Genomic DNA, 12,204 nt, shown 5'->3' with positions numbered 1-12,204 from the left:
ATGCTGAGCAAACAGTCCGAGAAGCTGGGTTCTATGAAGAAAAACGTGGCATCAGGATTGGCGGTAGAGTCAAATTGCAATATGCAGATGACACAACCTTGCCTGCTGAAAGTGAAGAGGACTTAAAATATTTACAGATGAAGATCAAAGAGCATAGCCTTCAGTATGGATTGCATCTCAATGTAAAGAAAACAAAAATCCTCACCACTGGACCAATAAGCAACATTCTCATCAAAGGAGAAAAGATTGAAGTTGTCAAGGACTTCGTTCTTCTTGGATCAATGATCAACACTCATGGAAGCAGCAGTCAAGAGATCAGACGACGTATTGCATTAGGCAAATCTGCTGCACAAGAGCTTTTTAAAGTGTTGCAGAGCAAAGATGTCAGCTTGAGGACTAAGGTGTACCTGATCCAAGCCATGGGATTTCATTAACCTCCTATGCATGCCAAAGCCGGACAGTGAATAAGGAAGATCGTAGTTAATGGTGTTGGAGGAGAATACTGAAAATACTGTGGGCTGCTAAAAAAACAAACAGATCTGTGTTGGAAGAACTATGTAGTCAGAGTGCTTGCTTGGAGGCCAGGAGGGCCAAACTTCGTCTCTCATACTCCGGACATATTGTCAGGAGGGACCAGTCACTGGAGAAGGATATCATGTTTGGTAAGGTGGAGGGTCAGAGAAAAAGAGGAAGACCCCCAATGAGATGGATGGGCCAAGTCACAGCATCGATGGGCTCAAGCGTGGCAACAATTGTGAGGATCGCCTAGGATCATCAGGCAGTATTTCATTCTGTCGTGCATAGGGTCGTTATGAGTCGGTACCAACCTGATGGCACCTAACAACAATAACAGAGCCCTACTACGTACCAATGTGATGAATTAGGGCAGTCTCAGAGCCCAATGTACAGGTAGTTTATGACTGGCCCTAAGTATCATCCTCCACCATTTTCTTTACTACTTCAACAGAATGAGCTAAATTCCTAAAACCTACTGGGTGCTGGATCCTTAAAAAAAATCAAACCCCAGAAATGACCTCTAGGCCCTCACTTCCCAACTGCTGAGCCCCAAGTCAGCACCTCCAGCCCAGGGCAGCTTTACCATATCCCCAGAGCTCTGCCAGCAGGAGTTCCTACCTTAACAAAGGTCAGGAAGCTTTGATTACTAAGAGAAGTGTCAGAAAGAACGAGCCTCGAATTCTCTGTACACTGCAGTGCCAACTACTGTAACAATGAAAACACGATCACTCTGGGTGAATATGCTCTGGACAAGCCACCTGGTGCTACTGGTACCACCCCGCACACCCCATGGTTGGTGTCTGTGAGAGATGCTCACACTCACCTTGCGGACCACCTCCTCCTCCTCTTGGCGCTTTTCGTAGTGGGAGAAGTCATCAAAGATGGAGGTGGTGTGCTTATAGGAAGCGATGACCTTCAGTACTTGCTTTGCTTTCTCCAAGGGTACCTCCTGGGTGTCGCGGGAGTTTGTGACGGGTTTGTTGTCGTTGTTCTCCAGTCGGATGTGCCGGAGTTGGTTATTGGGCACATCCTTGACAAAAATCCACTCAACGTCAAACTTCCCCTTCCACTTGTCCTGCGACCAGACCCCTGCGCTGGTGCCGTAGTCCACCGGCGACTTCATCTCAGCCACACCGCAAAAGTGCCCGCTCCCATTGACGCTGAAGAGCAGGTAGACGGGCCCCTTGCTGCCCAGGGAGCGGAAGGCACCATCCAAGCGCTTGTTACCATGCTCTGTGCTGCACCAGATGGAGTACTTGATGGAGCGGTGAATGTCGTCCTCTGAGTAGCTCTTGATGATGAATACACGGCCATTCTTGAGGTTCCAGTCAAACTCCTTAGGGTTGTAGCTATGTGCAGCCTTCAGTTTCTCAAGAACGGGATGGGATTCTACGCTCGGAGCCACACTGGGCTGGGCATTTCCAGGAGAGTTACTATCACTGCCAACACCTGCTCCCTGGCCAAAGGCCGCGTTCCTATTGCGCGGGGCTACCCAGCGGGTCTGGGACGGCTGCTGGGAGTTCTGGTATGGAGGCTGGACCAGAGGCGGTGGCTGCATTGGGACAGGCTGTGGGGCTGACTGGGGTGAGGGCGTCTGCTGGGGAGCTGGGACCTTTGTCACAGGCCCCTGGTGGTCCCAGGTGCCAATGTCCATGTTATGCTTGATGGGTGGGGGTGGCATCGCACCGCCCATCATGGGCCCACTCTTGGTCTTCATCTTGGGCTGGGGCTTTGCCGGTTTGCTGGCGATGGCAGCCCAGGAAGTGGGTTTTGAAACGGGCATGTTCACATTTGCGCCTCCATTGCCAGAAAGAACGCCGGTCATCACCGCGCTGCTCACGACAGACCCCACGGTCTTGACTGCAGATGTGGCCACATCGCCGATCTTCAAACCCACCATGCCCTGCTCCAGGCTGTTCATCCCGGGGGCCTTGTTGAGCGTGTCACTATGGAAACCTGTCTGGCCATCCACAATCGTGCCGCCCAGGGAGCTAGGTGGGTAGGTGTAGCTGCTTCCATAAGCTGAGCTCTGAGTCTGCTGCCCTTGAGAACCACTTGTTCCCCACGCTGAGAAGGCGGGGTTCTCAGGGAAAAAATTAAACCTGTGCTGGTAGATGTTATTCCCCAGGCCCCCTGGCTGCCCAAACACAGCATCGTGCATAAAGTGATGGTCTCCGTTGCTGAGCTGGCCGTAGGTGGTGAGGTACGGAATGGGAGGGTCCCCTCCGGTTGACCACGGCGCTTCATTGAGGGAGTAGGGAAACCCAATGGATGGCGGGTAGTAACTAGACAGGTAGGGGTCAGTCATTGAGGGATAGCTGTTACTCTGTGAAAACAAAAGTGTGGAAAATCAGACACTAACATCACAGCCCTCTCACTGTGTCCGGTGTGCACTCAGCCCAATGGGGAACACGGTAAGCGCAGGACTGGGCTCTCTCCTCAGAAGGAGATGAAGGTGGCTACCGAGGGATCAGTGAGACAATGAGACACAACTGAAACTAAGAAATGCCAGCTGCCATCCTCAACTGCAGAGCCCCCTCTTGATGATCGAGTAAGTTCTTTGAGAACTCACAGCCCCTTCTGTTTTTACTCCCAAGTGTCCAGAAACCAGGAAGGGTAAGGCCCACGGAAAGGCACAAAGCTCTGTCCTGTGGCAACTGTTTACAACAGGTGGTTTGTGAGCACCCAGGAAGTGCATGAGCGGCACTGGGTGCCCAAGTCGACTAACTTCACACTCACTGACCAAGCAGTGAAAAACACACACAGTCCAGAACCTCCAGTCTGGGTCTGTGCACAAGAGTACTCTGCCAGGAGCACCCTCTCTCATGCCTCTAGCCACCCTTGAAGAACCCCTCAGAGTTTCCTGTCTCACCTGAGTGCAAGGGGGCCCCTCTCTAGACCCTTCCCCTCTAGTCAAGTGGGCTCAAGAAAAACTTCACAAACAAGAGGGAGGTTAGCAGAGCAAAGTCGAAGACAATGGAATACAGGGTGGATCACAAGAGTTAAAGTGAACATTACCTAAACAATACTATTTCCTGACGGCATATGGAGGGAATTGCAACCATGATAATGAAATGAAGTGTTATCACTTGTTAAATGTAAAACTGATGATGATCTGCTCTGAAAACTTTCACTCAATTCACAATAAAGTGTAAAAGAAAAACTTCACAAGGGAATCCCAAATGAATCCAAAGGCACCTTCACGATCCAAACTCAAAGCCCCCACCCTACCGTTCACTGCAAGGCTCAGCACACCCCATGCCAAGGCACAGGACTTGTTTAATCACAAGCAAGCACCTACGCAGGTGAGACCCAAGAGTTGGAATCCACTTGACGACAATGGGTTTTGCTCTGATTCACATACACACAGGCCCACACACCTCTCATCTGGGGACAAGTTAGGCTAGTCTTGGGAAGCTCTTAACCCCTCAGGACCTCTTATGACAAGTCAAAGGTGGTGGGGGTCATTGTGAAGGAAGGAACACAACACTACAGCTGCAAGATCACTGAAAAGTCATCCAAGGAGTTGAGCCGCAGCTTTGGGAGGAGCACTGATATTCACCCAGAAGAAAGACACATCTGATTTCAAGTTCCCAGACGGAAACAAGGTGTCGTGAAAGAGTTTCCTGAAAATATAGCTGCAGAACCTGAGAGGCGCTAACACAGAATCTCACCCTACAGCCCTCTTCCAAGTCCCACCTCTGCATGGGTTTACGTGTGGTCTAAACAGTAAACACAAGGTTCAAATACCATGTCTTCAAATCAATTCTGCCAAGGGTTTCCAAAAATGTTAGACACTGCCCCCTTTCCCAGCCATCTGATCACATGGGCAAGCCACCTGCAACCGGCACTGTACAGTCTGTCCATCTCCAACCTTATGACAGTCTTTCTGACAAACCATTTCCCTATGGCACGTCTCCTTTCAAACTTGGAGAGCAGAGCAGGATGGGAACTTGCACAGCTACGTGAAGTACATCACTGCGAACAGTGCCTGCCGACTCTGTGTGGTCTGCACCAGAGCTCTCCCCCTCCCTGTCCGGATGATCCAGCTTTGGCACTGTCGATTTAAAAGTGCTCCAAGCGCTAAGAAGATATAGTTACAGCTATTTGCACAGTGGACCTCTTTCAGAGCTTGGCATGACAGGAGCCCCCCTCCCAGGCATCACACCCCAAGCTTGACCACCGCCAGGAACCAGGACATTCTCTGCAGACAAGAGGTGCTTGAGCTGCACTATTCTCAGTTACACAGCTCCAGAGAACAGAAACAAGTCACCTACCTAGTCAACTGTGAGATCCTGAGTTAGGAAAACACAAGCTCATTTCTAAGAGCTGTAGCTGTACTAACTTAAGTTTGATAAACTAGAGTCCGAACATCCTGTGGGTCCATCACCCCCTCTAATCCGAGAGCAGGGACCATGACGACCCTCTGAGGCCTGAGCCCTGGCCCCAGCTCTTCTCAGGAGATCCCAATGCGGCTGACATCAGCCTTCCAGATTGTAGACCTGGAGCTAACCTGCTTCAGGGCAAAACTAGCCACTTGACCAAAAGTGCACACCCCACACTTGGGACTCTAAGCCTCCTTCCAGTGACTAAAGCAAAATGAAAAAGCCAAACAGCACGATCACATACATCTGTACTACGCAGTGACACACACGGTAGTGCCATGGCTCTAACTCACCAGCTGCTCTATGGGAGAACACTGTGGCAGTCTGCTCCCATAAAGATCCCAGCCCTGGAAACCCTGGGGAGCAGTTCTACTCTGGGGTCACAACAAGTCAGAATCGACTCAAAAGGCACAATTATCCCTACGTTGTTTCTTTTGTAACTGCCTTTGAACTAGTAAAATAAAGCCATAGATTTATCCTAGAATTAAGAACAGAGCTTTATCATATTTACTCAAATTTAAACACATTAACAAAATACACAAAACTCTCATTCTCAATGACTAGAAGCATTTAAATTAAAGGTGAAATATTTACTTCCTCTGTCCAGCCTTCTGAGAAGGAAGAAATTCTGAATTACTCAGTTTAGATGTCACAAACAATAAAGGAGTAAGACCAGTGGAGTGACAGAAGAGTCACTTCAGAAACCTACAATAAAGAGAAATTCTGGGGCATGTTGAGAAGCATCATAAAAATGGGGGTGGGGTATGAGGTTGACATTTGCTCTCTGGCTTTACCAGGGGAGAGGAGAACCAAACTTAACCTCAATCCAAGGCCAATTCCTCCTTACCCAATTCAGACAGCAGCCCTCCCTCTGCACTCTCTCTGCTGGGGTCAATAAGCCACTGCAATGCCACGGAGAACTCAAAAGACCATACTCATGATCTAGAGTTCATCAGGGAGGTTAACAGGGCACAACTCCGGATCAGAAGTGCTCAGACCACAGCTCTGTGGTCGGAACATCTCTTCCCAGCTGTGCCCACCAGGCACGCCTCTCGTTGGTCCTTAGTCTCTCAGCCATGCAGCCAGCCCCCTTGACTTCTGCCCTGTGCATGCAATGGTCACAAAGCTCTTTTAATACTACCCAAAAGGCATCCATTCTGCCGTAAGCCTCAGTGCAAAGGTACGAAAAGGGAGGCAAGCCACCCCACGAACATGCCTCCTGCCCTAAGGAATGGGCTCCCTCGCCTGTCTCTTGGCTTGGATTCGGCTGCTGCCACTGCTCAGGTGACACAGGTCTCTGTTGCCTGGATTGAGGAAGTTCTGTGCAAAGGGATCTCAGCGCCCAAAGGACATGCTTAACTCTTGGCTCTTTTCTTTCTTTTTAAAGCTTTTACTGTGAATTGAGTGATAGTTTACATGGGAGAACACAGGTTTTGCACTCATCCTATCATACTTTGTTTCACTGCAATGATTACAATTCCCTGAGTGCATTACCTTCCAACAGTATTTGAGTCTACTCCCTCTGGTTTTTGGTTCTTTCTTGATAGGAGTGAGAGCCCCCTGTCTACCTCTGAGATGGCTCATTTGAAACCTAGCAGGGTGGCAAAGCTGACCAATCCCTACATGAGCATCCCATCCCCCCTACTTGCTGGGTCTCACACCATATGGGTGCCTTGTAGCTTATATGATTACTAAGCTATCCAATCCCCTTGGTGGGCCACAAACACCTCACATTTGCATAGTCCTGGTGTGGTGTCACAGGGTAAGCATTCGAATTCAAGGCTGGTTTGAACCACAAGGTCAGCAGTTCAAACTCACCAGCCCGCTTCTCAGAAATCCTACACAGGGTCACTGAGTTGGAACCAATTCGAGGGCACGTAACACCACCACACCCAGTCATTTGGTTGGAATTACAAAGACTACAGCTAGAAGAACCATATCAAGTAATTCACTGTACTGCTAACATTTACTTTAAAAAACAAACACAAATCTTGGCTACATTGTGTAAAAGGCAAAGTGATCCAGGGCAGTTATGAAAAATGCTCCAGGACTGAAGCGGCGTGGTCAGGTCCTCAGCGCAGCTTTAAACCACCGCCACTGAGTCAATTCTGAGTCCCAGCGAGCCTCCGGGACACAGGCCAACTGATCCTTCAGGTTTCCAAGGCCGGAAATCTTTATAGAAGCAGAGCGCTGCATCTTTCTTCCTTGGAGCAGCTAATGCTTAACCCACAGAAATACCAGGGTTCCTTGAAACAGCCCTAGGGGATGCATAACCAAGATTTTTTAAAAACCAAGAGCCCAGAACAGTCTGCTTGGCTGGTAACTTTTTAGCTGCTTTCCAGGCTGGCCTTTCTGACTGTGGTTTTATCCCCTCGGCAGACTGGGCCCTGCACAGACCCAGCAGTTCCCGACAGTCCCGCCTGTTTCATGGCCAGAAGTGTTTTGCAGAAAGAGTGTGGTGGTGGTGGTTATGTGCTGTAGAGTCGGTTCTGACTCATAGCAACCCTGAATAGGATTTCCGATGTTGACCCAGGCCATGGTATTTTCAATAACCTCATATGGATGCGAGAGCTGGACAGTGAATAAGAAAGATCGTAGAAGAATTGATGCCTTTGAGTTGTGGTGTTGGAGAAGAATACTGAAAGTGTCATGGACTGACTGCCAAAAGAACCAGTAGATCTGTTTTGGGAGAAGTGCAGCCAGAGTGCTCCTTGGAGGCCAGGATGGCTAAGCTTCGTCTCTCATACTTTGGACACATTGTCCGGAGAGAACAGTCGCTGGAAAAGGATGTCATGCTGGGTAGGGTGGAGGGTCAGAGAAAAAGAGGAAGACCCCTAACGAGATGGACTGGCCAGGTGGCATCATTGATGGACTTGTGTGGCAGCAGTAGTGAGGTTGGCCCAGGATCGGACATTGTTTCATTCTGCTGTGCATGGGGTCCCTAGGAGTCGGTTCCGACTCAATGGCACCTGACAACAACAAATCTTTACGGGAGCAGAAAGCCTCATCTTTCTCTTACAGAACTGCTGGCAGTTTGGATGTGCTGATCATGAGATTAGCAGCACCACTTGTCACCACTGTGCTACCAGAGCTCCTTACAGGTACAAATTTCAGCTTACCCCTATACTCAGAGAAACCATACAGGGCAGAGCAGAACTGCTCCTTGGACTCCTGGTATGGCACTGTAAGATCAGAACTAGACTGCCAACCTCAAGGTTGGCAGTTCAAATCCACCAGCTGCTCCTTGGAAACCCTATGCAGGGTTGTTGATATAAGTGGGAACTGATTCAAAGGCAGTTAACAACAACAGAACCGCTCCTTAGGAATTCTAAGACTATACATCTTCACTGGAGCAGACAGCCTGGTTTTTCTCCTGCTGAGAGGCTGGTAGATTTGAACTGATGACCTTAGGGTTAGTAGCCCAATGCTTAACCCATTATGCCACCAGGGCTCCTAAATGACTACTCAAAACTAAAGCCAATCTCTGGCTAACACAAGAACTAGATTAACAGTGTGGTTTTCCTACAGAGTAGTCCAGAATAGACTGTAACTACAGTGGTTATGAATCGGGCTGCTAACCTCACAGTCAGCAGTTTGAAACTACCAGCTAGCTGTTCCACAGGAGAAAGATGAGGCTTTCTGCTCCTGTAAAGATTTACAGCCTCAGAAACCCTGGACAGGGACGCTTTGAATCGGAACCGACTCCATGGCACATAACCACCAACCACCACCATCTGGCAGTCAAAAAACCACATGTGGTTTTCTAAAGTCTGCACTACATTAAAACAAAAGCAAACAGGAAGACTTAAAAACCTTTGCAAAAAGAAAGTGTTTCATATTATGCTTAGAACCCAACTAAATTACTGAAAAGGAAAAACAAAGAGGCTTCTGGGTCATTCCTTCTTGTTCCCGTTAGATGTGAGCAGGCAGACAAGTCTGCTAACAACTGAGCATTTAAACTGAGGCTCAGATAGCATGTCACACGCTGTGGGGCCCAGGCTCCAGTCTCACAACACCAGGCACGGTGAGCTCAGACATACATCCTCATATGCAGTACTGCCACTTCCAAGGGTCACGTCCCCATCGGAGCTTTACAAGTTCAACTGCATTCAGCCCACCTTACAACTTCATGAAGTGGCACAAATAACAACTCCATCATTATGTTTAAATATGAAAATATTGGCACTTGGAGTAAATAGGATTCTGGAAGACTGAAGTTTGAATGCAGATGCTATGAAGGCGGTTGGGTGCCGTGGAGTCAGTTCTGACTCACTGCAATCCTGTATAGGCTTTCCAAGGCTGTCAGTCTTTATGGGAGCCGAAAACCTCATTTATCCCTTGTAGAGTGACCGACAGATTCGAACTGTTGACCTTGCGCAGATACTACGGTAAATGGCAAAATCTTTTTAAACTTCAAAGAATCCTACTTGCAATGAACATGTGTCTTCCAGTTTCCTGCCATGTAACTTCAAAAGTTTTGGAGAAACATGCAGTATCTTACCAGTACCACTAGGGTGGTGGTATGCTTACTCACCCCATCTATGGCAATGGTTTCTAGGGTGCACATGTGTAAAAATGTGCACGTACATGTCATCATGTACTAGTATTGCCCCGTACACTGTTAGAACACAGAAAGCCAAGTGCCAGGAGGTCCCTCTGCAGCACCCCTGGAGAACACGCCAGGTAAAGGCTCAACTGGTCCCGGGCCATCTAGCTAGGTGGACTTGTTGGTGCCTTACTCAGATAACTGGTAATCAAAATGTAAGCAAGAACTTGTCTAAATTGTAGAAATCTTCTTCAGAAAAGTCAAGACCATGAGTAATGACTCATGACTAGAAGCGTGCTGGGAGAACCGAAGGCAAAGAAGCAAAACCTACCTATGGCTCCAGACTTGACAATAAGCAATACCACAGAGCAGCCATTAGCTGAATGCTTCAGAGGAGCACCCCGACTGTTAGTGGGGGCTGGCTCTCTGACCCTGGCCGTACCATGTGCCCTCTCTGGCCCTCCCTGTCTTCATCTAGAAAATGAAAGGCCCAGGAACCACCAGATCTGAAGGCTCCTGTGAGACATGCTTTCCATCTCTACTGAAAGTCGACAGAGCAGATTTACTCAAATTAAGATGCTGCTGAGTCCCCTTGCTAGACGTGCACCCTCAAAACACTAAGGATGAAGGTGCCACTTGAGGCTGTTCGCTGGTAGCAGTTCTACCCAAGGCACAGCTGCAGCGACACTGCGGACACAGCAGGAATCTGCTCTCTTGTCAGTGAAATCGACCCAAATCACTAGCTGATAAAATGGATCTCCAGGGTAGAGAAGCCACCGTCCTGATTTTCTGACAAACAACACTGCTGTAGTGTTCAAGTCATAGAAAGGAAATAAGTAGAAAATAAGGGATCAAAACACTGTAGGCCATGGCGGCCCAGAGGAGGGGGAGCTCCTTGGGAGCAGAGGTCCTAGGTCTCTGGACAGGATCTCAGACCCTCAGCTACTTCCTGAAGCACAGTGGGAGAGGTGGGAGGCAGACAGGTAGAGAAGGCAAACAGCCAAGAAAAGAAGATGGCTGACTTGCTCGATTCTGCACAGGAAGAGGCTAAGCCTGGCTTTCTTCTTACAATAAGGAATCACACTCGGACCCAGTGGTTCACAACCGGGGAAATGTGTCCTCATCTGGAGACATTTCCAGCTGTCACCTGCTGGGGTGGTGTGGGGATAGGTGCCACAGGCAGCTAGTGAATCGTGGGCAAGGATTAAGGCAGGCCCTCCTACCTGCAGGAATGTTTTGGTTCCAAATATCCACAGTTGAGAAATCCTGAACTACCCAACAAAACAGGCAGCTACAACATACTGGGCTTTGTATCTTGGAACTGTATGTTGTTGTTGTTGTTAAGTGCCAGGTAGTTGGTTGCAACTTCCAGCAACCTTACATACATATTCTAAGGAGAGGCTAGTGGGTTTGAACTGCCAACCTTGTGGTTTGTAGTCCAGTGATTATTTTACAGCACCACACAAGGACTCCTGGGAACTGTAAAGGCACCATCACCATCTAAAGTTGTCCTCCTAACAATTCCATGAGGATCTATTGCTATCTTTACAGAGGAAAACAGTGAGACACACAGCAGGTATACCTCCTGACTGGTAAGTGGTAAATCCAAGATCAAAACCTAGTCTGGCTCAAGTCCAGTACTTAACGGCTCTACTACACCAAGTCACTAGAAAGCTTTGGTGGATGCACACCCCAACTCTGGTGCCAACTCGCCTTGTGTTTGTCAGAGAGAAAACTGAGGCCCCGTCTTCATCTCACTCATGATCCAAAACCTTCATTTCCATTCTTTTCACGACTTCCCTAACCTTACAAGCAGTCCAGGTATGGCGCTGGATGATAAAGCAGTGGGCCACACAGTCCGTTTGAAATGCAGGATTGGCAGTCTAGCCCTACCACCAGAACTCCCAACTAATGCAAAAACAAACGCAAGCTCACAAAACAAACTCACCTGATTAGACTGTCCAGAAAGGTAGGGCTCAAAGTCACTGTCATGAACAGAGTCCTTCTGATGCAGAGAACCATTTTGCACTAGAACGACAAGTTACAAAATAGGATCTTAGAATTTCAGATACTGACCTTCTGTGCGGAAATCGAAGGTGTGCGTCTGTTTTCTCCACCTCTGGGAGGAACTACTTTCACTTCAACACGTATATACCGCACACACAATCCATGTTTACACAACGAATGACAAAGACCAGGCACAGCTCCCAGGCAGCCAGGTTAGCTTTTCTGACCAAGATTTCATCATCTGGTAAGATGTTGACACAAGTCCAGCATAAACAACCGAACCCAGGCTGCTGACCGGCTTCGGCGACGGCTGCGCACCGACGAGGCGCCGTATTTGGTTACGCCGGCAGCACAGACCGGCTGGGACGGCCAGGGTTCCGGGAGGGCGGGGAGCCAGTCTGGGGGCTTGCCTGGACTTTTCGGGGTACCCTGTCTGGCTACACAGCACCCACCTCGGCCTCCCTCCCCGCTCCTCCAGCAGCCGCCGTCCGTCCGCCCGCCCGCTCGCTATCCCGATGGCCAGCTGTGTCGTGTGGAAGTTTCCGGGTCAGACTCTGCTGCCCGGCCCTCTTGGCCCGCGCGGCGGCAGCAGGACGGGGCTCACCTTTAGTATCCTGTCCTTTGGTTCTCTGCAGCGCCACAGGCCGGGACGCGCGGGCGGACGGGACCCCGGGGGAAGAGGGAAACAGAGTTATTCAGGGGGAGCCCTCCCGGTGGCGGGCCCGACGCACGCGCGCCCCGGAGGCCCCG

At 49.4% G+C, this 12,204-nt stretch overlaps 1 protein-coding gene across 2 annotated transcripts in view; it reads right to left on the bottom strand.

Moving 5' to 3' along the window:
* Nucleotides 1–12,204, bottom strand: part of YTHDF1 (YTH domain family, member 1) — an 18,649-nt gene that overhangs the window by 4,793 nt on the left and 1,652 nt on the right. Inside the window, exons 1-3 of one of the 2 annotated variants that reach the window (XM_006873352.1) lie at nucleotides 12,059–12,080; nucleotides 11,396–11,475; nucleotides 1,340–2,842 (exon numbers count right to left, since the gene is read on the bottom strand). In XM_006873352.1, the coding sequence (XP_006873414.1) occupies nucleotides 1,340–2,824 (1,485 nt within the window). In that variant the 5' untranslated portion in view covers nucleotides 2,825–2,842; nucleotides 11,396–11,475; nucleotides 12,059–12,080. Of the gene's footprint in view, nucleotides 1–1,339; nucleotides 2,843–11,395; nucleotides 11,476–12,058; nucleotides 12,081–12,204 lie in introns of those variants that run through there. The other variant, XM_006873351.1, reaches the window with a different exon arrangement.

This window comes from Chrysochloris asiatica, unplaced genomic scaffold (assembly GCF_000296735.1).
Source record: "Chrysochloris asiatica unplaced genomic scaffold, ChrAsi1.0 scaffold00238, whole genome shotgun sequence".
NCBI classification, from domain to species: Eukaryota; Metazoa; Chordata; class Mammalia; order Afrosoricida; family Chrysochloridae; genus Chrysochloris; species Chrysochloris asiatica.
Note: the sequence above shows the minus strand (reverse complement) of the source record. Positions and strands in the feature narration are given on the sequence as shown.